The 24,825-nt window shown below is 38.5% G+C and overlaps 1 protein-coding gene across 2 annotated transcripts in view; it reads right to left on the reverse strand.

The window, feature by feature from the left end:
* Window positions 1–24,825, reverse strand: part of DENND1B (DENN domain containing 1B) — a 150,675-nt gene that overhangs the window by 86,153 nt on the left and 39,697 nt on the right. For both annotated transcript variants that reach the window (XM_058030591.1, XM_058030590.1), the window contains exons 4-5: window positions 10,101–10,150; window positions 2,084–2,203 (exon numbers count right to left, since the gene is read on the reverse strand). In XM_058030591.1, coding sequence (XP_057886574.1) covers window positions 2,084–2,203; window positions 10,101–10,150 — 170 coding nt within the window. The remainder of the gene's footprint in view (window positions 1–2,083; window positions 2,204–10,100; window positions 10,151–24,825) is intronic.

The following is a 24,825-nucleotide window of genomic DNA, read 5'->3' on the forward strand; positions in this document are numbered from 1 at the left end:
ATGTGGTTATGATACATGGACATAAGCAAGGTTGAACATGCACACACATTCTTTACATATAAAGACAGCATTCTTATTATTATTATTATTTTGGTTAATCTAAGAACAATAAGAATGTGCAAAGTAGATAAAATGCCCAAAGAAATCTGTTTAGTGAGTCTTCTTTCACTTGGTCACTTCTAATGAATCTTGGGATTCAGAGACAAAGCCAGACTGGCTACTAGAACATATCAGATGGAAATAGTGCTGCATTCCTTCCAGGTAAACACAACATAACACACACATTCTGGAGATAAGCAGAGTACCCAGCCACGAGAACAGTGCTATGAAGCTAGTGCTGTTATGCTTTCAGCTGTGCCTTGTAAATTTGAAATTGTCACAATAAAAGCAATAAAGGCAATGCTTTGGATATGGTTCAGTGAAAAATTATAGCTTGCCACTTTTCATTTTCCTACTTATTTCTACCAAGTAACAGACCATTGAATAATCTTTAGCTGATGCACGTCCGTGGGGATATGTTAAAAGAAATACCCAGTTTACACCAGCTGAGAATTTACATCCTTGCTTTGCAGCACTCCATGCAGTACTTAAATGCACTTGAGTGTGCATAACTGATTAGATGTTGTTACAGCCACACAAACAATGCAAAAAAATTTGTTTCTAGCTTGATGAGGGAAGAAAAGATTAACTCACAGAAAAGAGCTAAAAGCACACACATATATTTTCACTCTGGGTTTTAATAAGTTATATTAAAAAAAAGGTATCACAGAGAAAATGGCTAAATATTACACATTCCAAAAGCCTAAGACTTAAATCCTTCTGAAGTATTACTAAAGGCATATTTCAAAGATCCCAGAAAGCAAATTAATTTCCAGAATAAAATATTTCCTTTTTGCTACTTTTGTTATATGGTAGGGTTTTTTTGCAATATTTAGAGCAAACATTTCTTTTGAAATTACTCACCAAAAACATTCAGCGTACTGACTCTCAACATTAGTTTGGCATCTGTTTAAAATTTCATTAAAATCTTGATGTGCTCTTAGCAATAATTTTAAGCACTACTCTACAAGTCTCTATATTGGCTGGTCTTTTTTCCCCTCAGTGTACATTTTCTGATAATCCCTCTACAAGCTGATGTTGGGTTTTTCTCCCTAATTCACATGGTCTATCCTAGTGACATCCACCACAACTACCTGATTTCCATGTTGCCCAAAAACCTGAAACCTTGCTTTTCTCCATATTCTTCCTACCCTGTTCTCCAAAACTCTCTTTCTCATTTGCTGCCAATGCATTTGGCTCCTCCTCTCTTATGTTTGTCCAGATTCTTGCTTTAAAAACAATCTAAATTCAATTTTGTTCTTCCTTTTTGCTGCTGAACTAGATATTCCTATTTCTTCTATTGAGCTTGCAGGCTGCTAGGTTCTTAACTGAAGTTGCAAATTTCTCTTTTAATGAGATCACTCTGCCTTTAATTTAATTACAATGGTTTTAGGACAGCTAAACAAATTGGGGGTTTTTGTTACCAAAACAATTATCTTAAGAGAGAAGAAAGAAAAAGCAGAGAGAGAAACAAACTATTTCTTTGGGGTCACTCTCCCCAACATCAGTATCTTCTCTGCAATAAAACAGCATGCTCTTGTGAACTCTCTGGATCTATTGTTTCTTACATTAGATATCATCTAGGCAAAGAACTTGGAACAGACACCCAAAAATCTCCTTTCCAAGGACAGGAATACAGAATAATGCACTTTATTGCTGAATTGACAGAGTGCTTGTCAAAGATCTGATTAGAAAGTAAAAATATCCACATAACAGTCCAAGCCTCTAAGGCTGCAATGTATTGTCCCCTGCATTTAAGCAGAGATTTCATGTTATTTGAATAAAATTATGAAGTTCACAGAAGAATACCATCATATGGGGCTTGAGGCCACTTTTCAGGTGAAAGCAATGGTAACACTGCCATAGAAAAGCAACACCCCTGATAGCAAAGCTAAATACATTAGCAGAGAATTTGGAAAAGATAATTTTTTTCTTGTATTTTCCATATTCACTCATTGAGTCAATTTTTATTGTGCCAACTTACCTTAGGATACAGAGGCAGACCTTGCCTCCTGACGTCAAACGGCAGAATCCAAACCTTTGCTTACTTTCAATGTCAGTGAGCACAAAGGTGAAATGCTGTCCTACTTGGTTTTGGGACACCCTGAAAAAACAGATACAGAGCATAAAACCATTCAATCACATAAAACATGAGCATTTAAGTCATTGGTCTCAAGTATTTTCATGCTCAATCCTCACTATAATCATCAATACAATTTTATTGTCTGCTGTTCTTTTCCAGTTCTTACACAATCTTTTACAGCAGAATATCTAAGAACCTGCCAGTAATGATTAACACCTGCCATTTCTGGTTCAATCTTAGATGACCACGCTGAAAATTAATTCCCAGAGAAGCTAAAAATCATCACAGACCCCAGTCTACCAGTCAGAGAGCACAAATATTTTTTTAATTTATCCCCTGCAATATGGGGCAGGGAGGTTGTTAAGGTTTTGCTGATTGGTTGGGGTTTTTTTTAAATCTCCAGCAGAATAAAACATAGAAAATCTTCACCCTAGGGAAAAAGAAAGCAGCAGTTGATCAAAGGGCAAGAGAAGCTACATAGGACACCGGGATTTTTTACTGTTTCAGATGTGCATGACAAAGGTTTAAAAATTAGCTACCTGGTACCACTACCCAGCCTGTAGAGTCTCCCACTCTTTTCAGTTTAGTTTAGCCCCTCTTGAACATAAAGCGACTAAGATGAACCAAAAGCCTGTACTGAGCATACAACATTAGAAGATACACTTACTCCAATATAATCACCCATAATTAATGGACTTTTTTCCATTAGGTAATTAAACTCAAACCATTAAAACAAGCACTTTCCTCAGCTGCCTTCAGCAGCCTGGAATGACCTAGTGCTCTCTTTAACCACTGTAAATACTCAATGGCTTGTGCCCAGTCCCTCCCTGCTCAGGTTCTGGGGAGCCGGGATGCTGCACACTGCACTGACACCACAGAGCCATCAATAACGTGGCCCTACTGCACCCCTGCCACCCCTGTGGTGCCTCTGCCACCTCTCTGCACTTGGCTCCTACCTGCAGAGAGCAGACTGCCATAGAATGCGCTGTGTGGTTTCAGCAGCCCTGTGCACCCTGGGGCTCCCACAGAAACCCAGCAGCAGCTGCTCAGCTGGAGCACTGGAAATGCTCCAAGCAGTGACCTCGGCTGCCTCTGCTCCCACCCTCCCTCAGCTCGGCCATGTCCCACTCTGAGCCCTGGAGCTTCCAGCAGCCAGGCCTGGCTTCTCCTCACACCATGGAACACCTGGCAGGGTTAGGCTGGAGGCTCTGTGCACAACTATACTAATCCAAATTGGTTTTAATGTACTGTGTATACCTCTGTCAGGCAAAATGTCTGTACACAGGGTCACTTTAAAAATGAGACAAATTCTGATATTTTCTACTAAGAACAGCCCAGCCAAGTTATGAGTTCAGTGGGAAGTATTTCTGATGCCACCTCACCATCTCCAAATCACAATCTTCCCTTTGCTTCTTTAAGAAAGGAAACTCCATGTTTGACAGTCAGCGTAAAAGTGGCCCAGCTTGAAAACTGCTTCCCACACAGTTTAGAAAGAGAGATGTGAGCAGCAAGTCCCAGATTTTTAATTTGAGAAACACTCCCAGGCAAAAACTGAATTTCCACAAGAACCCAAAAATTTGCATTTGGTCCCGTTTGCTTCAAAAGAACAGCTAACAGAAGCCAGTGACCAACCATCCATCTGGACTACATTTTCTGTTCAGTTGAAAATACAGAATTAATTCTGGGTTTCTAATTTGAGAGCTCCACTTAAGATGTGGGGGCAGCAAGTTTGCCTGTTTTTCTACTCCTCTTCAGCAGAATTAAAACTGACTATATGTAAGCCTTACCATGAAAAACAAATGATAATTGGGGATTTCAATTGATAGATGACCACAATGTATAAACCAGATACATAAAACATTCAACAAGTGCTAGCACTACAGTTTTAACACATATATAAAACACATATATAGCATGTTCCATCATGCAGACAAACACTGGCCAAGTGACTTGGGGTTTGTGCCTCTCTGTTTCACTGCAGCACATTCAGCTTGTTCAGAACTCAAGTCTCCCTGCAGCAACAGGCAGCAGCTCCTGACCCTGCTACCTGGACCACAGCATTGATGCCTCTCAAGTTTTCTTAGTATGAAAACCAGCACAAATAAAATGACATTATCATATACCAGAATTCCCTCAACAAAATGTTATCCAGACTTTTTATTGGAGCACAAGATTAAGTAGTCCAGCTGCCAAACCTTTCTGCAGAAAGCTGGTCTAGTCAGCTGTTTGAAGGAAGCATGATCTGCTCCCTTGAAGGGGAGAGCAGGCACAAATCGTTCCCAACCAGTGCTGACATTCTCCTCACTCTTTCCTCTGCCTTGCTTTTGACTTACTTTCAACTCTTGCCCTGCATGCTTACTTTTAATGTTAGTTCAATAATAATAAATCATTAATAATGAAGAATGTGTGTAAATACTTATTAACCCTGCAGACTACAATGGGCTCTTTCAAGGTTATTACAGTTCAGTATAGAAATAAAAATAGGTTTTAAAATTTTCTACACAATGCAGAAAAGGCTCTTTAGTACCCATGGAGTAGGTAAAGAGTCATTTTAAAGATTTTTGTTTACACTACAGCCATTGCTTAGGCCTCATTTTAAGGGAGCCTTGAGAGAGTTGATTAAGGCAGGAACTGCATCTCTCCTTCAAACAAAAAGCAGCATATCTAATTATCTAATCACTAAATTTATCCTTTGCTCTCCACAAAAACTGCTCTTCTTCCAGATTATTTTGTTTAGGATAGAGAAGATGTCTGAAATTATATAAAATACTATGTACATGGCCTTGACCAATATAAATAATATACACATTTCTGACTGAAGGTTTTATGGCTGCTACTTAAACCTGAAAGTTTCATATGTATTACATTTCTCAAACTGATAGGGAAAACCAAACCCATCAGTCACCAGTCAGTCATCCTAATTTCCCAAATCAAAGAACAGAATAGAAACTGCTTCAAGCAGGAATCTGAAAACCAGATGTTAAGGTGGTGGTACAAGCTGATGGAGAGACTGGGGAGACAGTAACACCAGGCTGGGCATTCTCCTTCAGCTAACTGCTATCCCCAAATCTAAGCTTCAAGGCCTGTTTTCTTCAATTCCATGCCCATTACAGGATCCACAAGCCCAGAGCTCAGGTTCTCTGTGTGGAGAGCTCCTCTGTTCCAACCAAGCTGTCTGATTTGAGCTCTGCCTCCCAATTCAGGGAAAAAAAAAAAAAAAACTAACAGGAGAAAAACTGCAGAAGATATGAAAATGGATAATGCCACCACCAAGTAAGAAAATTCCCACAAATAAAAAGCACAGTTAGCTTATTAATGGGGTTATGTTTTCATAACAACAGAAGCATTTAAAGAAACCACAACTACTGAGTAAAGAGTCTCACTGTGAGTATTCCAGTTGCAACAGAAGCCTGTCTAGAAGCCCTGTCTCAGGGCCCTGACCATCACACCTGGCCAAAGGTGTATGGGAGCACACAGCAGCTCCCTCAGCATTCCGGGTTTCCTCTCAGACAAGTGCACTTCTGCACACCCATGGAAACCAAACAACCCCTGTGTGAAATCAATAATTACACTCCTCACAGCGCACACTGCAGCCTGTCCTCACACTTGTCTCACACACACATTCACTGTTACACAAACGTGCCATAATACAGTGAGACACAAGATGAAAAGAACTCAGTTGTGTGTAACTGCTGCTACATTTTTGAGTTTGCAATCCCCCTTGCAAACTGATTGCAGTTCCTGAAGGGTACAGGAAATGCTACAGTTCATTTATCTTCACCCACACAGCTTGAAATACTTTCTTGATTATTTAATTTTCATTCTCAACTATTTACTCTGAAGGCAAAATTTTTGTGTAAGATATCTTATAACTGCCTTTCACAAGATCTGCAAATTCAATGATTTCAAGGCATCATTTTGCACTTCTCTTATCATAGCTGTGTTTCTGCACAGACTTTTACCACAAATTCCAACAGAAACGGCATCAGCCAGGAACAGGAGAGTGACAGTGATGTCATTCCTGCTATCACTACTCACTCACCCTAAAACATTATGAGTTAAATAACCTGCATGGTAATTCCCACACTCGAGTGACATTCTGCTGCTAAGGAGAAACCCCCTACAGCAGCAGCAGCATTGATTATCCTCCAAAATCTAACACTTGCCCGTGACTGGGTGAGCACCATGGGGAAATTAATGTGGTACACATCACTGTCTCCATGCTGGTCCTACAGGCAGTTCCCAAAAGAGTATCTAAAAGAGGCTTGTGTGCTGCACATTCAGCAGGAGAAATGCATCCTGAAAGGGAAAAGACTGAGGAATGAAAGGAGCAAGGGAAGTTCTTATGGTGGAGAGAAATGGCAGAGGCTCAAAGTACAGATAAAAATGAGGGGTCAAGCAGTGACATAGCACAACTTCAGGCTGAACACGAAATGCTCCAAAAAGAACAAGGGAAGTTGCATCCTCACCAGTCATCACCCAGTTACACAACTGATGGATGTGGAGACTGGCGTATGGACTCTGCAAAGTCACACCTGAGCTTTGGGTTGAGAGGGAAAACACAAAAGGCTGCTGGAGAAAGAAAAGTGAAGCAAACCATGCAGGATTTGCACAGAGGACTCAAGCAACAAAAGAGAACAAAATGCTTTTGTCTGAAGCATTAATATTGCTTTAGCAAACATTGAAAGGAAATTAAAATCTCTGTCCTCAAATGTTAAATCTTCCTAGACCATATAAAAATAAATAAACGGAGTACCAAAGAAAAGGATCTTTCTTTGTAAATACATACATGCAAACTGCTAGAATATTATACACTTGTGTCATTATTAAATAGAAAATAATTTATTCACAAAAAGAGACATAGGTACTTGGAGCAAATGCTAAAGAACTTCTATGATGTAATAAATTTCTTAATCTCTTTAAAATAAAATGTCAGTCATAACTAGAAGTAACATTTTACATGTTTGTTTTCAATAAAAAAATTTATATAAAGCTCAAAGTTTAAGTCATGGTCAAGGAATTTTTTTTACACCATTGTGCCTCTTTTGGCTTGACTTTCAGTTTCAATTTAATGGGAGTTTCCTTTAGATTTTTAATTACCACTCACAGTATGTACTTTTGATAATTAGTGTGAGTAGTGTACAATTATTTATAACATCTGCATAAGGTATGCCCGGTGAGATGATGCAAGCAGCATCAAACAGTGAGAACTAAATCTGGATCTCTATGATCATTGCAGCGAAGTGGAAAAAAGAAAATCCAATAGATGATCTCATTTCTTTTTCAATTCCTTAATTAATTAACACAGGTGACTTGAAAGAAAATGGGTGACAGCGATCTTACTACTGGTGCTTTAACTTTCCTTTCTCTATAATTTGAACAACAGAGATTTTCTACTTTATTTAGTTTTGTTTAGCTGGATAAGATAATTAACACTCCATTATCTATAACTCTGCTGTGTAGTAGAAACCCAGAAGGAATCCATATAACAGTCACATTTTTTAAGTAAGTATCAGACTCAGTGGAAGTCACTACTTTTGCACTAGTAATTTCTAGCTCTTAATAGGCTCAGACAATGCTTGAAGTATTTAATATTCATAAATATACATATTCTATATATATGTATATAAATATATATCTATTACAGGTTGAGAAGCTATGCTCTCTGCAATACAATACACTCAATGAACGAAATAGATATTTTCTATTTCAGTTCAAATGTTTCTGTACGGAACTGGTCATTGAAAATGCCTGTAAAATACCTGGGACTATTAGGAGCACCATCTATCATGATCCTATATACAAGGGGAAAACTATATATACATATATAGATTCATCAGACAAGGGAAAGCATATGTATAGCTAGACAAACACTAAAATGATTGTAACATCTTAAATCTCCAGTAGAAAAAAGCCCTATTAAAAGGAACTTCAGCAGTGTTTTCTCGATCCTTTTCTTTATCACTCCACATGTCAAAATAAAAATCATTAAACTGAGAAAGCAGAAGACAACTAGTTATATTTAAAACAATTGGTAAGGTGTGTCTACACTACAGAAAACACTGGAGCTGAGTATGAAATGGCAAACACATCATGCAGCCAGTAAGCTGTTCACACAAACAACTCGCCAGCGACAGTTCCACTTTCCTGAATGAGCTTCCAGCATATCTGTCCTTTGCTCCACAATAGAGCTGCCCCTCCTCATCCATGCTGTTGCACTCCCATGATCCCAGTTGCCTTTGGTTCTCCCTGCAATCCCTCTGAACTCGGCTCCAGCTCCGCAGGGAGTGGGGCACTGCCTGAGCAGGCTGCAGGCCAGACTGAGCAGCCTCACTCACTCCTCCCAGCACAACCCCAGCTTCCAGCAACCTCCACTCCTGGCCAGCTGACAAGTTTTATGAAATTTGTAGAAATTTTGCAATTTTGAGAACATTGCTTTACAGTCAAGCATGAAGCCAACAGTCAAAAAGCATTTCCGGGGAGAGGACACAGGGGGGCTTAACAAACAACAAGCTTGCTTTCACTTTTTCTTTTTTGTCCCCTTTGTTTTTTACCCCCGCATATAATCAGCAAAAATACATACTTAGCTATGCTAGAAATGTAAGTATTCCCACAGTTTATTAAGTTCATTCTCTTCATACCAGCAGCTAAGTGTCTTCTGAATGGCTCAAGAGAAATGGTTACAGTAAGACAACTTATTTGAAAATAATTACTCACTGCCAGTGATTATCTTCTTGCCACTGGATGGCAGCAACAGAACCTCACCTTTTTCTGTTATCCTCAAATTTTATTTCCATTATTCATCTTCATTACCAATTTTAAACAGAATTCTGTACATATCTTAAGCACATTAAAGACTTTAATGCTTTAAAGCCAACCACTGACAACCATATTACTTAAGTCATTAAAACAGCTTAAAGGACAGTGAGCTTAGCCAGTTCAAAACCCAAACAACTTAATTAAATTCAGCTATAAAAGACTAAATAAGCCTAGTTTACTTCAGGGAAGTTGTGTTTATAAAGATCTTTATTTTGCCAGTGTGTTTTGCTGCAAAGACACTCTTCTTTCCTCTCCGCACACACCAGCTTTTCCTCTACCGACAGCAGCTTCTTGCATCTGATAGATGCTTCTCATGTCCAACTCACCATCTACAACTGATGCTCATGTTGTTCTGAAATTGGCTCAGCCTGCACATTACCTGGGTGTATCTTTCATTAATTATGTAAATCAAGCTTTTAATTCAATCTTTGCCAATTCAGACAATACAGGTTTTCCAAACCAAGTGAGTTCAATCTATTAAATAAATTAACATTAATCATTTTGACAAGACCAAATAAATATTTTCATTAATAAAAACATTTTATATGAACAATTTAAATGACTGGCAACATTATATGAAAACCAGACTATAACTGATACCAGAAAGGTAAGGACTAATTAATTATAAATAATGGTCTGGATTCTTCTCTGAGAAAAATCAATTGCATATTCAGCTACTTCCATGTAATTAAAGTCTTAATTTCTTTGAACTCAAACAACACATTTTCTGTACTGCTCAGTGAGTTTTTATATCCTGGTGCACCGTAACATTTTTAATGAAGCTGCTTACAGGAAACTGTATTACATCCTTATACTAACACAGATGGTGCTCACAATTACAGCGTACAAAACTGAGAGTTGGAATGCAGCTCCACCTGAACAGAAATATTCCTAAAATTCTGTAAGGATTACATTTTGCTATGATAGTTTCCTACTAGTGACTTCATACTTACTTGAACAAAGGGTACGTTTTCTCTTCTGCAGGTGCAAGCTTAGGGAATACATTACATTTGCCTTTTCTTTAAATCTTTGCTTGTAATTATGCTAAAAATAATTTTCTATAAAATATTTTTAAATAAATGATAACTGTAGCACATACCTTTCAATGTCAAAAGGAAAGCAGAACTTTGGAACGCTGTTCAGCACTTCCTGAAAATACAAGCAAAAGAAATGAAGTTAGGGGTTTTTTGAAAAGGCTTTTGAAAGGTTTGCTTTAAAAAAAAATGGCCAAAAATACTCATAACAAATAATAAGTTCAAGGAATATATGATTAGAAAAAGTACATCACACGTTCCTGGACTGAAATAATTGATTATTAAAAAGGAATTAGGTTTGTGCTTTGGCAGATTGCAAAGACAATGCCATAGAAGCCCCAGGAGGGAAAGGCCTGGCCTGAAGGGTATTAACACCCTTCACATCCCCGCTGGGATTCCCTTCAACAAGGCCATATGGATTTTACAAGAAGCACCACACCATATGGGTAAGCCACGTCTGCTGCTACTTGTACCACAGACTAGCCACAGGGACTTCTGACAGATCCTGGCTCAAAAATACAAATGTTGTTTCAATTAAAATGCAGGCAGAGAAAAGGGAATGAAGTTGGCAGCAGAATGAATTACAGAGAGGTATAACAACTCTATACATGTTCCATAGTCAAATGCTGAAAGCGATGGAAATCGCCTACTGGTCCAAAGCAGAAATTTATATGATTAACCCTTTGGGTCTCACAAGCAAGCTTTGCTATCAATAAAGGAAAGGCGGTGGGGGAGAGCAAAATCCACCAGATCTACATTCATACCACAGTATGAAAGGATAATGTCTCTCTTTCGTGCAGAATTTTATTTAAGAAGCTGTTTAGTGGCAAATAAAATGTGTTAATTAAAATATAAAAATGCTCTCAAACTAGTCAACGTTTTTCTTTAAAAAAAAGTGAATTACCAGATCATTTAGCAGCAAATATTAAACAACGACTTTACAAGATCCTAGAAAATAGGTTTTATTTCCCTGCTCCCAGCTGGGAAAACAAACCCCCTGTGAAATACTTCAGCAAGAAGAGACAGTTGACATCCATGCAGTTGGACAAAGCTGCAGAATTCCTTTTTTGTAGCAGCCCAACAGACCTGTATTTCTGTATACAAGAGCTGGCCTGCAAGGTTTGTTTTCAGAAAAGAGCACATGGATTACAAATTTCCAGGGCTGCACAAGAGGGCTTAAGAAGCTGATTTAAGGTGTTAGCACTGCAGCCTGAACACCCTGTTTACTGCAAGTTGGACAGCCAACTCCCATTAGGGGAAATTCTGCATTTAAATTCCTACACACTACAATGACCACTTACTTCAAACACTCACCAGGCTCAGTGGATAGTGTAAAATACAAAGAGCCCACACAAGTTAATTAGCAAGAGAGGAAGAGTTCAGGAAAAAGACACCTGTGACTACAACATGTGTATGTTAGTTCCAACACTGTAAGGGTATATGATGTGCCTCAGTAAATCTTCATGTGATACTAAATCAGGAAGTCAATGTTTTTAGAATTTCCAAGTCATACAAGAGATTTCAAGAAATCTTTAGAACTTTTTCTTGGTTGGCACAGTGCACAAAAGCCACAGATGTGTTTTGGGAAAGGTTATGAACTCCATTAAAAACAACAGTAGTACATAGAATACTCTTCAAAAGGAACTGCTCAAGTACCATCCTACCTGCTCTGAGTGCCCACTGCAGAAGGGTGAGAAGCAAAATATAAACAGGGCAGGTAAGGATTTGATTTCTGCAGTCAGGAACAAGCACACACAATGCGAGTAGTAACAATAAAAAACTCTAACAAAAGAGAGCAAGCAGAACAGGCTAATCAAAACTTTTAACTCAGAAATTTCCTAAACATTCACAAACAGTCTTTCACTTCAGGCTCATAAAGCTTGTTCCAAATAAATAGTATTTAATTCTTCCTCTAAATCTGCACCTATTCTCACACTATAGAAGTAATTTTTCTCCTCACTAACAAGGATTTTAATTGCTGCCTGGTGAGCTTAGCACTGACTCAGAATTGGGTATGGAAATGTATTCATTTATGTTCTCCATTGTATCCTCTCAGAATAAATTATCACGAGAGGAAAAGAAAACAAAAACAAAAAAACCGAAGGTATTAGCTCAATATTTTGACTGCAGAACCTGGAAATTACGGGTGTGTTTTGCAGCGCTGCCCGGGCCGAGCACAGGCCAGGGCTCCCCCGGCCCTCCCCAGGCGGCCACGCGCGCTCAACTTCTGCGGAGCGGCCTCCGCTCGCTTCCCAACTGGCAGGAGCATCCCTCGGGGGACAAGTCTTTAAACCTCCGCTCTCTTTAAAATTCAACCAGCCAGCAGGTCTATAGACTGGTGTATAAACAGTATAGACACACACACACAAAAAAAAAAAAATCCTCTCTCAGCTTATGTCAGTGACAAAGCAGCTCAGCAGTTGACTGCTTCTCCCCTGACAGCGTAAGCCGGGTTTACACAGATCAATAGATGGAAGTCCTACCTAGCTTCCAGGGCTCCGTCTTCTCCCTTAATTACAGGTGCTAGTCAGAATTTTCAAATGGAAAAAATGAAGCCCCCAAGGTGCTTCTAGATGAATTTAAAATGTAAATTATGCTATAAAGACACATTTTTGTACATATTTGTGTACAATTACAACTGGTACTCGCAGCAATCTCTCTATTGGATAAAACTGGAGCTCTGTCTCCTAATGGGTCATCATTTTCAAGGCTCCCTAACCAGCCAGGACTTCCTCCTGAGTCAATATTTACACTCTCAGAAAAAGAATAACATCATTTGTTGTCTTTTATATTCACAACCTGATAAAATTGTATAAAAATTGATAAATCTATTTATTTCTGAAGGCAAAAGGTTGTACAGGTCTTCAAAAAGCAAAATAGAAATAGTTTGATTCACGTGTCCCAGGATTATTTCCTCCTCTGGCTCTCACAGAATTAGTGCTTTCAGAAATGGTCCTTGTGTCATAAACAAGGTGTGTACAGGGGGAAGATAATAATGATGTAAAAGAAAAAAATTAAAACCCACACAAGTAAAATTATCTATTTGCTTTTAAACACTGACTAAATAGCTACAGGTGCATAAAAATTGTGTTTAATTGCTAAGTTAAAGGATAACTATCTCATTCTTTATGCAAACTCCAAAAGAAAGAAGAAAATCATAAAAATAATATCATGTGAACTGTGACGTGCTGCTTTCCTTGAAAAAAGCTTAAACAAAGACAGAAATTTACAAAAATACTTGCTTTACACCTACAGCACAGCAGCAGAACCCTGCAGTCTCACAGGCTCATGGTGCAATGGTTTATTAATTCACTCTCATCAGTTGCACTGTCTAACTCCAGCCTGGCCTGGTCATGCTCGCTGGCTCTACAGTGGAAGGATATTACAGAAGCCTGAAAGGTAGGAATTATTTAGTGTTCCTTGCTTGTTTTGGTACCTACGCAGTTAATTCTGTGCATCACCATTTTATAAAGCAATGTAAACAACAGTAGTAGAAGATGCTTCTGAATTCATACATGCCAGCTTTGTGGGAAGAAAGGTTCTGATAACTTCATAGTCTGGAAAGAAACATGGTCAGTAATTAACTGACCAGTTGAGGCACTTTTGCCTTCAGATATATCAGATTTTCCTCTAGATCTAAAGACAAATTATGAAGAATTTCCTGAAACTGTTCTACATAAAAATTAATACCTCATGGTAATACTAATTGTCTTGCTATTCATATCCACAGGGCAGTCCCACAAAAGTCCTGTGCACATCACACCATTTCATTTGCAGTGTGACACCACAGGATGGGTGTAACACAAATGTGTGACGTGGGAGTCTCAGTGTGGGTGGCAAAACACAGAGCCCTAGATGTGCTCTCTAAGCTCTATCTGCTGCAATACTTCTATTGACAGAAGATAGATAAGAAAATTTGTGCAGTCGCAGCTCCCTAAAAATAGACCTGGTCTTTCCAGCTAACAATTTTCAGACTAATGTGCAGATAGTGCTGTGGTTTTTGACAGTTCTTTCTATGTCAATACAGCTGCCACATAACACTTCATACATCCCTGACAAACATGCAAAGAGGAAGGAGATTCTGGACCACGTAGCAGAAGTTGTCACTAATGGATTCAAGCAAGATTAAAATTCCACTAAACTGAGCAACGTGTACATTTCTACAACCACAGATTGTTTTGACCCACAGAACAAATTCCACTCCACTGCTGAGAACAATTTTTGATCCTCTTTTAGTTGGCTAACATGTAAACCACAACTGGAAAGGCCCTACAGCCTAATGACTGACATTCAGAGGAATCATGTTGCTCGTAATACTTAAGCACAGAGCCCTTTAGAATACTTGCTCTTCAAAAGGTGCTAGCATCACTCAGAAGCTTATTCAGAGAAATACCCATTGTGTAAAATGATTAAGAAGCTGAATACCTGCAAAGAAGGATGAGATCACTTACAGAATTTCAGCTAGATTTAATTTCTCTTGTTCCTGCTTCCACCTGGCCACCATTCAGTTACATGCTTCAGGAGAAGATGCCAGACAGGCAGCTGAGGATTTTTAGTAGTTTTGTCTGGTAACTTTGTGCTCTACACAGCAACAAGGGCACAGGTAAGGGCACAGATAGATGAGGCAGCAGGACAGGAAGACTTTAGACAACAAGGTAATGGGATGAGCTTGAGATCTTAGAGAAGCAAAATCACACCAACAACTCTCATAGAGATGGCAGCGGAGGCCCCAAGGTCAGCTGTACCTGTGACTGAACTTGGAGGTGATTGTTGCAGCATCACTTAGAACCACCAGCATGTTAAATACACACAAAAAAGGAATGAAAAAAACCTTAAGGACTGGAAGAGTGAAGGACCAGGATGTGGTGCACTCCAGCTGGAGATATGCTACAGAATGTTCTTGCCCTGTAGAGCAGACTAAGGCTGCTGTCCCAGGCAGTACCCGTTTTACTGCTCTCACAGCAGCTTTCAAAGGCACTCCACAAGAAGGAAAGCTAATCCTGCACGATTAATCTCACTGTCCTACAAGACTGAGGCATAAGACTTTCTAAACTACCACAGAGTAAGTTTTAAAATTCAGAGATTTTACTAAATTATAAATTCTTGGAGTCTCTACTTGCCTATTTGCTCCTGAATCTCATCACATAACCAGACAAAAATAAAGCCTATTTCAGACAAGTATGTCCAGTATAGCATACACGGACTCAAAATATCGAGCTCAGTTACAAATAAAACCAAAATGAGGTTCAGCACAGGTTAATTTTCCTGCTTAAAGAAAAAACCCTTCAAATTTCCTGGAACTCATAATAAAAACATAAAAATTGACAATGCTCTTCTTTCCCTTTCTAAGGGGAAAGAAAGTTCCCCTTAGAATAAGTTTAGATTCAAATGTTACTATCCACCTCTACTATTGGCAAGGCAAACAAAAACAAGATAAATACTACTTCACCACAAATCTCTAGCATGCATGTAATATTAGTATTCCACGTAGCAAAAAAATAGTTTTCCCACAGTTCCCTGGCTCATGTCAGGGAGATTATCATTCCCTAGGCAGTATCAGAGTTCGGAAAAACAGGAAATATGTCTTTCCATCTCCACTCTTGAGATTTCTATGTGAGCAACGTTTAATTTTTAAGGTGGTAGAGTATTTACTACCTTTGAGAAAATTAATTACATTTTGCAAAAAAAAACGGAAAAAGAGGGGGTACCACTGCATGGCACACAACTTTCTTTCACCATGCAGCAGGTGAAAAGTGGCTGTTTATTAATAAATACTTTCCATGTCTAACACTATCTGGGAACTCAACAGAGAAGTTCTCTTAACTAGAATCATAGGAGACATCATTTTCTAAACCCAAATGTGTAAGTCTCTGAAGGTCAGGTTAAAATCCCCAAGCCATCCAGCTAAAGGGGCAGCAATATTTGTTTCACTCAAGACCTTTTCAGATCTCAGATCTCTCCCTTCTCACAACACCAGTCAAGATGCAAGTCTGGCAGCAGTGCTGAGAACCTCCTGCACATCCTGTTCAGATGCTGTTTCACCACTTGTGAAAAAATAATTACTGTCAAAGAAATCACAAATTGAAAAACTGGTTCATAATTATTTGTTTTACCTGTTGTTTTTTCATTCCACCTTTGAATATTCTGACAGCAAGGGACAGAACTGAGCCTATTTGCAATAAACCCAAATCTTTCTATTCAATATATTCCTTTAAAGTGAAGATTGCAGTCTCAGAAATGTCTGCAAAACAGTATCAAAGAACACCACGAGTAGAGTGTAGCTGACACTCTGGTCAAAAGGCTCCTATTTGCAAGATTTCCTTCTCAGCCACCAAGAAAGGCTATTTATAAAAGGAAAACAAACTATAAAAGAACATTACAGATAATGACTATCTGCATTAGCATGAAAATGAAATATACTTTAAAAATCATAACATTTCAAGCATTTAAGTAGACAAACTCTACTCCTGATACAACTTGATACATTTCAAACTGATTTTAAGTCCAAGCATATTTTGTTGCAAATATATTCCAAATATTTTTCCTTCACTAAGTACTGCATTAGTTACTTAAAAGACAAGTCCAGAAACAAAGAGTGTCTGTAAATAGTAGGATGCCATTCCTTGTCTACAAAGCTTTTAGTGAACAACTGGCCTGCCCAGTAAATACCTAGTACTGTGTACGCAGAGAGGTCAGCACCAGCCCTGCAGACTGCTCCTGCTCAGGTTGGGCATGAAACTGTTTTGTAAGCACCAGGAGATGCTCTTCCAGAATCACAACTTCCCACTGGTTATTCCACAAAATGACTGCACAGCACAGGCCATGAAGAAATCCCGATTTCACTGGCAATTCAGAAATTCAGCAGTCAGAAATCTGAGCGTCAGGTAAATTACGGAACAACCTGAGCGCCATGCTGAGAGAAAGCATCTGTAGCAGAGAGTGATTTATGCAGACAAACAAGGTGAGGCAGTCCAAAAGCCAAACCCTTGTCTGGGCTCATCCATGCCTAAATGTGCAGCCCTGTGGGACAATGCTGGCTCCCATGGCTGGGTCAGCAGCAGGGGAAGTCAGGGAACCATACACCACCTTGTACAGGGTACTGAAACCAATGACATGTGGGGGCTGACTTGCTTGTCTCTGACAACACTCTACAGCCAAAAGAAAAGGAACTGAGAAAGGAAATCAGCTTCTAAGGAACCTGCTAGAATTTTAATTCCTTAAATAAAATTATTTGTGAAATTTTTATAAAGGAAACACTTATTTCTTCTTTTACACTTGGCAGAGGTTACATTCTAAGCTTCATCATAATGCAGCTCAGTAAGAATTGCTTGCAGTAATAGTTTTTCAGTACTAAATTGAGATATTATCAAGTATGTTGAAAAACAGAAGGAAAATGAAACAATGACAGACCAAAGAGGGAAAGGGAGGAAGGAAACAAGCATAAATTTAAAGTGTTAACTTGCCCCTAGTGTTACCCAATGCAGACAGATGATTATCCCAAAAAATAAAGTGCAGTGGACATACAACTGGGTGTCTTTTTCCCTAGAAGATTGCCATGTACACTCACTTTACCTACAGCTGAGCCTGTCCAGGCCTTCTGGCTCCCTGCTCAAAGCCTCTGGCAGCTTTATTGCCAGCAGTTACTGTGCAACAATTGCAGGCTGGTGCTGCTGCACATGAGCATCAGTCAGCCACCTCAGCACTCTGCCAACCAGCTTAGCTCCGACCTCTGATACAGCATAAGCCAACTCTGAACAGCTAAGACAGGAGGGAGGCAGCTTTCACCAGCAAGCCAGGCAGCACAAGCAGCTACAGCCAAGAAGATTTTCAGTTCCTTCACTTTGATCAGAAGAAGGAAACTGCCCATGTGTTTCTCAGGGGAGACACTCATAAATCTAAACTAGCATTCACAACACTTACTGAAAAATTAGCCAAAATCATGTTCCTACAGCAGAACTTCTCTATCAATTGAAAGAAGTCTTCCCTCTTCCAAAATTTAGTTTAAAACTCAAGAATGGGTGCAGTGAGTGTTCACTGGCCCAGTAAATTTTCTCTAATTGTCATTAGTGCCTAGTGAAGGCTAAAGGGCAAAAATGAGCATGCACTGTACCCTCAGAGACAGATGATTTCTCATAGATATTTCATTACCAACTGTACATTAATAAATGACTGCACACAGAAACAGACACACAAACCCCAGACACTCAACATCTCTGCTTAGGGGGGAAAACAAGTAGAGTCTACCAGCTAGATAGTTCACAACAAACTTAGACCTTGAAAACTTATACAGAAGGAACAAGCACCAGAAATAGTTACATTTTGATGGATTAACCTATTTCCTTTGCTGATCATCTGCCTGGAACTGCTTCACCTTCCCTTATTCCTAGTCCAATGTCCCAAACCAAGTAGCCTGAATCCTTCCAGCTGCAGCCCACTAATCACCCTTGCATTGCTGCTCCTGTTCCTGACTTTAGTCCCATCAAGTCTTGTTCTTTGCCTGGTTCCTTGATTTCATCACACATGGATTATGCACTTGGATCCCAAACCATTTCCTAATATATGCAATATGTAAAAGAGTATTTTATTTAACAAAATATCAACAAATTATTTGAAGTGACACTTGAAATACCTGTAGCAGTAACAGTGAACCAAAGTACCTCAAAAGCTCTCTGAGTTCTGCAGAAAACTATCATCAGGAAAGGCAGAAGAGCCAAGAACCAAACACAGGGTTCAGGAATATTGCATCCAGTACTTAATACAGAAAGGACAGGATGTTCCTAGAAGTGCAGCAGAGTAAGCCTGAGACACAAAACCAACACTGCCAGTAAGAGAGGCAACAAACTGAAGACTGAAATGGAATGAGGGTATTAAGGAAGCAGAGGAGAAAGTATAAGGTATCCCAGAATAAGGAATTAGTGGATATTGCACTGGAATATTCTGAGGGCAGCTGAGGTCAATCAACAACGACACCACACATGACAATTTGGCAGTCTTTCTAGAAGATATTCCAAATGATTGTCATCACTACTTCAGCCATCAGTTAATTTTTTCTTCTTTGGTTTGGCACATCACCATAGGCTGGAATCTGATTTGGCTTTGAAATAATCTAAATCAGTAACAATTATTTTCAATAGGCTGATAGAGAATATCTGAAGGACAGTCAAATATTAATTCTATACTTATTTGAGCAAACAGAGAAAAAACTACTTCTACAAAATGTAGTCCCCCAATATCACAGCTGTATGATTTAAAAAATGGCTAACATATGCAGACAGTCTATTAAAATGCACATAATTTATTTGACTCAAAATGAAAACATATCTAACAAGTAATTCCATTCATCTGGCCCTTTTTCACCCAGCCTTAAGATATACAAATGTGTGCCTTTTCACCAGAACACAGCAGCTGGGAATGAAAAGAAAAGCATTCAAATGATCATTTTCACATCATATTCCATCGTCTTTTCACCAGCTTCTCCCCAGTCTTTCTTTGAGTCCCATTCTGTTACAAGAGAGCTGCTTTTTAGATCAATTCATATTTCCATAATCCACACTGCTGTTTCTCTCTCTCCTCCCCAGGGTGGACTAACCCCTGCATCCAGAACTATGGCTTACAACTGTCATTAAGACCTGTAACAATAACAAGATAACAAAAGAGCTGGTAGAGATGAGGTTAGCCAGTACCATATGCTGATCAAGTTCAACATTTTTAACTTAAAAGCTCTATAAAACAAAACTCCCACAATTCTGAGAACAAGTATACTTCATGTTGCCACCTGTCCTCAAAATTTCAAGGAAATACCAAGTTTTTGATATTGCCCTTTTATAATTTTTAAAATTTAAAAAATAAAAGTCTCAAGGATTTATTCTGTCTCTGTTGAGATGAATTAAAAGAAAAAGTTGAGAAAGCATCTTGGAATATTCACATCTTGAATGATGTAAGGGTCTTGGTGATTCTGGGTGTTCCCAGCATGTCTTCATGGGCAGTTGTTCCACAGAATATTTATCAGAACTGAGCAGATCCTTTCTGTTCACACAGTGCAGTTAGCAACTATAAATACACCTCTGAATGTTTTCCTGCTGATCATCCATCAGCCAGGATTTGCATAGACAAAAAGCATTGCTGCCTTACACACACAGTATTTTTCAATAAAAGCAGTGTCTTCCAAATGCAAAGTGTCATAAAAATCACTTTATCTTAACCAGATAAACCTTATCTTAAGCAGATAAAGCTCCTTTGCAATGTACAAAATGCCTCATTGCCATCATCTCAGCAGGGCTAACTGCTTTCCACAAAGATTCAAGTTTGAAAATATCCCTTAACTAAATATAATGTGCAACATTTAGACAAAAACATCACTGAAAATTACTAATCTCATTAGATTCTTCCTTTCTCATACCAACGCACCCAAATATCAATCATACTTAATAAACAAACAACAAAATCACCAAACCCTTTTTAAGATTTCCTGATAAAAACAACCCCACAAAGCAAGCACCTATCTAGTTAGCATAAACAATTTTAAACATGTATTTAATGCCTCATCAGAATACAAGAACAAAGGCATCTCATGCAGAAGCCTGGTGAGATGCATCCCCTAGCAGCACGCCTGCAGCCTTGGAGGGAGTGTAAACAGCCTCATACCTCCTGGGCTCCTGCTGCTCTCTTACAGAGCACAGAGGAACACAACATCTCACTGCTGGCTTCCACACATTTGTTGGACCCAGAGAACAGATTTTAGCTTGCTTCTGGAGAATAGTCAAAAAAAACAAACAAAAATAAATAGCCAACTTGTGCTATTATTTAAATCTTAAAAAAAATATATAATCTTTTTCATGGTGACCTCATTTATGTATTTGCTGCCGCAATCCATTCAATTAAATATTCCACCCTGAAAGAAACTGAGCCTTTTGTCTCCAATCAGATGCTCATTTAAGCCAGGTTTAACTTTCAGCAGTTAAAACAAACATTGAAAGTCAAGTATGTGATTGGTGCTATGCTGTGGGAAGACCAACACACTGGCACTTCTGAGGATTTATCCTTTAAACAACAGCATATGCACCTGTACATCTTTATGTATACAAATATTTTCACACAAAGTGGGTAAATTTACATGTACAGTATCAGACTTTATTTTGGGTCACTGCAGGATACAAAGCTCACAATTCAGTGGTGACATCTGCATAATGTGATACAGTAAAACTAAAACCCAGATGTTACGTAAAATATGAGATAGTAACATAAAGAGCATTACCCTAACTTCAGAGAAAACAGCAGAGATTTCTCATGTGGGATGCCATATCCCTTACTCATCTGCAGGTGACATGGGAAAGCAGATTTAGACTGCTTGTCTTCGAAAGCAAGAGGAGATAGGATGAAATCTGCAACACAATCAACAGTCTAACGCAGAGTCTGAATTCCTTCTTAACCCACATCTTCAGTTAATAACCCCTTGTCATATTTAGTACTAAGGTGGCTTCTGTTAAGACTATCTCCAGAATTTGGCTATTTGTGTCATCTTCCTAGTGAGATAGTTTTCAGCAGCAGAGAAGTTGCAGGCTGAAATCAGAAAATATTATGTAATTAGAGGGGCAAAGAATGAGAACTATTCAATGGACACCACATACTACAGGTAGAAATCACTCTAGATCAATACGTGGTCAGATTAAAAAGCTACTGAATTCTTACACAGCTAAAAATAATGCCCCACATACCTGTAATTATTAAATTAATACGAAATGTTTGACCTCACATGCCCCAAAGCCAACACAGAAGGCAGTGCCACCTCTTGCTCAGGCACCACCTGCTGCTGGTGCTGTCAGCACTGTACTCTCCTCCTTCCTTGTGCCAACACCACTCTTTTCCCAGCAATGCTTCAACTCACGGAAGCTGGTGGGAGTGTCAGTGTTTTTATTTGCTGAACAGACATGAACAGAGCCACAGTGCAGACACCTGGACACTGTGACATCAGTAGGGCTTTGCTGCTGACTGCACTGCCACGAGCAGACAAGCCAGCGCCAGGAGATCGCAGCTCTGCTGGGCGACATCAACTTCTGCAGAAATGTGTTTTCTTCTTCAACAGCCAGCAAGTACTTCAGTTTGGAAGCCAAGGTGTTGTTTTCATTTGGGCTGCTTTTCTAAAGCCCTTAAAATACTTTCTCCTTAAAAACAAGTGGAATTTTTTTTTCCAGATATGATAGCATTAATATTTTTTCTTCAGCCTTTGACTTAAAAATGGGCTTGTAAGGCCAAAATTAAACTCTAGTTTCACCAGTCTGAATAAACAAAATAGAAATTTCAAGATTAAAAATATACTGATCTTTTATAATGGGAAATTTTGCATGAAGGGGCTATTTGAACATACTACAAGACAGTGCCTCTAGGAATACACATTCAAAATTCGTTTTAAAGAAAAAAGATATCCCATTAAATGGCTACAGCTCATTCTTTATCCAAATTTGAGCACTGGAGGATAACCACAGAAGACCTATATATGCTCAAATCAGAAATCTTCACATTTTTTTTCTGCAGTGCTGAGATGATTCACAACTTTTTCCACATTGTCAAACTCATTTTTATAGCACTAATGCCAGTACAACAGTAACTTGTAACTCTAAGATGTCTCAAACAGATTAGTTCTTCTGGCTCTTGAAGCACTTTTTAATAAATACTTCCTTTGAAATGGTAGTGTGGCTCTTTGTACTTTGAATTCTAACCAGCATGAGTTCATTTTTTCATTGACAGTTTTGAGAGTTACTAAAAATGGAACTACACTGACCTCAAAAAATAAAATAAAATTTAAAAAAAAAGGCAAAAACACTTTCTGAAACACTCCTGGCAAAGAGAAGTGTTTTCATTTCATGCCTGGAAGCATTACTTTTTTTCCTTCCCTACTCTGTTTTTCTCTTTTCCTTCTTATTCTGGCATCTGAGGAGTTACCAGAGAGAAAATAAGTGGTTTCCCTGCAGTCAGGGCAGATAAGGAAATCAACAATGAATCCTGCAAATTCTTTTGTGGTACCAAAACCACACCTTAATATTTCCTTTACTTGACAGACTGTGAGTAAGTAATTATGACAAATCCCTGGTCTTGTCTTCCTCCTGACCAACTCTAATTTCTACATCCCATCCACAACAGATCACATGTTTAACAAAACATGAGTTTGGAAAGACAATATTTAAGAAGAAATTGCACCAAAAGAATATTGACCAGCATCAAAGAAAATGGTAGGGCAGAAGAAAAACAGAAGATTTGAGAAGAGCAAGCACTGGGAAGTTCAGGCATACTTAGAGGAGAAATGTGAGAAAGAGGAAGAAAATGTCAAAATGGCTTAGACAAGTTTTCTTTGCATTATGAAAGCAACAAAAAGGTGACATGATAAACTGTAGAAAAATTCAGGAAGAGAGGAAAATATTTTGCCCACTGTTATCACACCACTGTGCAAACAGACAGCCCTTCAATTTTAGGAAAGATGATTCTTTGGGATACATCCAAAAACGAACTCACACATTTTACATTTAAAATAGAAATGACTGAAAAACAGAACAGAGAATATTCTTCTTCTTTTCTTTCTTTTTTTTTTTTCCTTTAACATTCTCCCCACAAACTTTCATGGAAATTAGCCCTGATAGTTTTAGTGGGGTTTTGATTTTTACAGAAATTAAATCTGGTGGATACTCAGGTCTCCAATCCTAACCTACCCAATTCAACATGCACACACACATGCAGAGAAGGCTTCTCCTGATTTCATTTCATGACTTGGCTCAGGGGTTTGCTTCAGAAGCTGCTGTATATTCTGTTTAAATCCAGCGGTTCTAATAGGAAAATTTCCCTTGCAAGGAGGATTAAAACACCCTTTTTTCCAGGAACACAAGCAATTTACTTGAAATGCCAAAGACCCTACACAACTGAGACATAGTGTGCGGGCACAGGTTTTTCAGAGCCCAAAGGCAGAGTGCTGCCTGAGGCCTCTGGTGTTTATAGGTTAGGTATGTCTCCTGCATCTTTGTAGGATTCCCCTCCATCTTTAGTGGGCTTCATCTTCTAATCATTTTTCTACACCAGCTGTTCTTTAAATAACCTTCAACTTCCTGAATAAGCTCCCATTTTTCTTCATACATAATTTCTCTTTTTTTTAAGATCAAGTCTTTCTTAGGGAAAAAAAACAAACTGGAAAAAAAGAATTTAAATGACAATGAAGATGATCATGCTGCAGCCAGGATAATTATCAAAACTTGCTGAATGCCTAGCTGAGAACATATAACAACACACTTTGCTCATTTGTCACTGTTTTACAGGCTGCACATTTCTGACTGATGCTATTCCCTAACCACACATCCTACTTTCTATGTTTGTATATTTACTCCTTTCATCATGAATCACTTTATAGCTGTCTTTATAGAATCTTGTACTATTGATTAAAAAAAAAAATGAACAATTTATCAACACCTGCTGTACAACAAGACTTCCAGATCATCCACTGTGGTGATATTACCAATGAAGAATATGTTTACCTCAATATTAGTATAAAAACAAGAGGCAAAGAAGCCATTGGGACAGAGATATTTATTATTTTTTGTTGCTTTATGAATTTTCTTTTATGAAAATAAAAATATTTCCATGCAAGAAACTCTTGCAGAAGTTGCTGAAATAATAAAATTTAGTAATTTCATTCGATTTTAATATTAATAACTTTCATAACATAGTCATGGGGCAACAAACCCAACATACTAATTAATAGTTTGCTGTCATTACAAACAGTGAAATAATCCATCAGTCCTGCATGTATAA

This window comes from Melospiza georgiana, chromosome 9 (assembly GCF_028018845.1).
Source record: "Melospiza georgiana isolate bMelGeo1 chromosome 9, bMelGeo1.pri, whole genome shotgun sequence".
NCBI classification, from domain to species: Eukaryota; Metazoa; Chordata; class Aves; order Passeriformes; family Passerellidae; genus Melospiza; species Melospiza georgiana.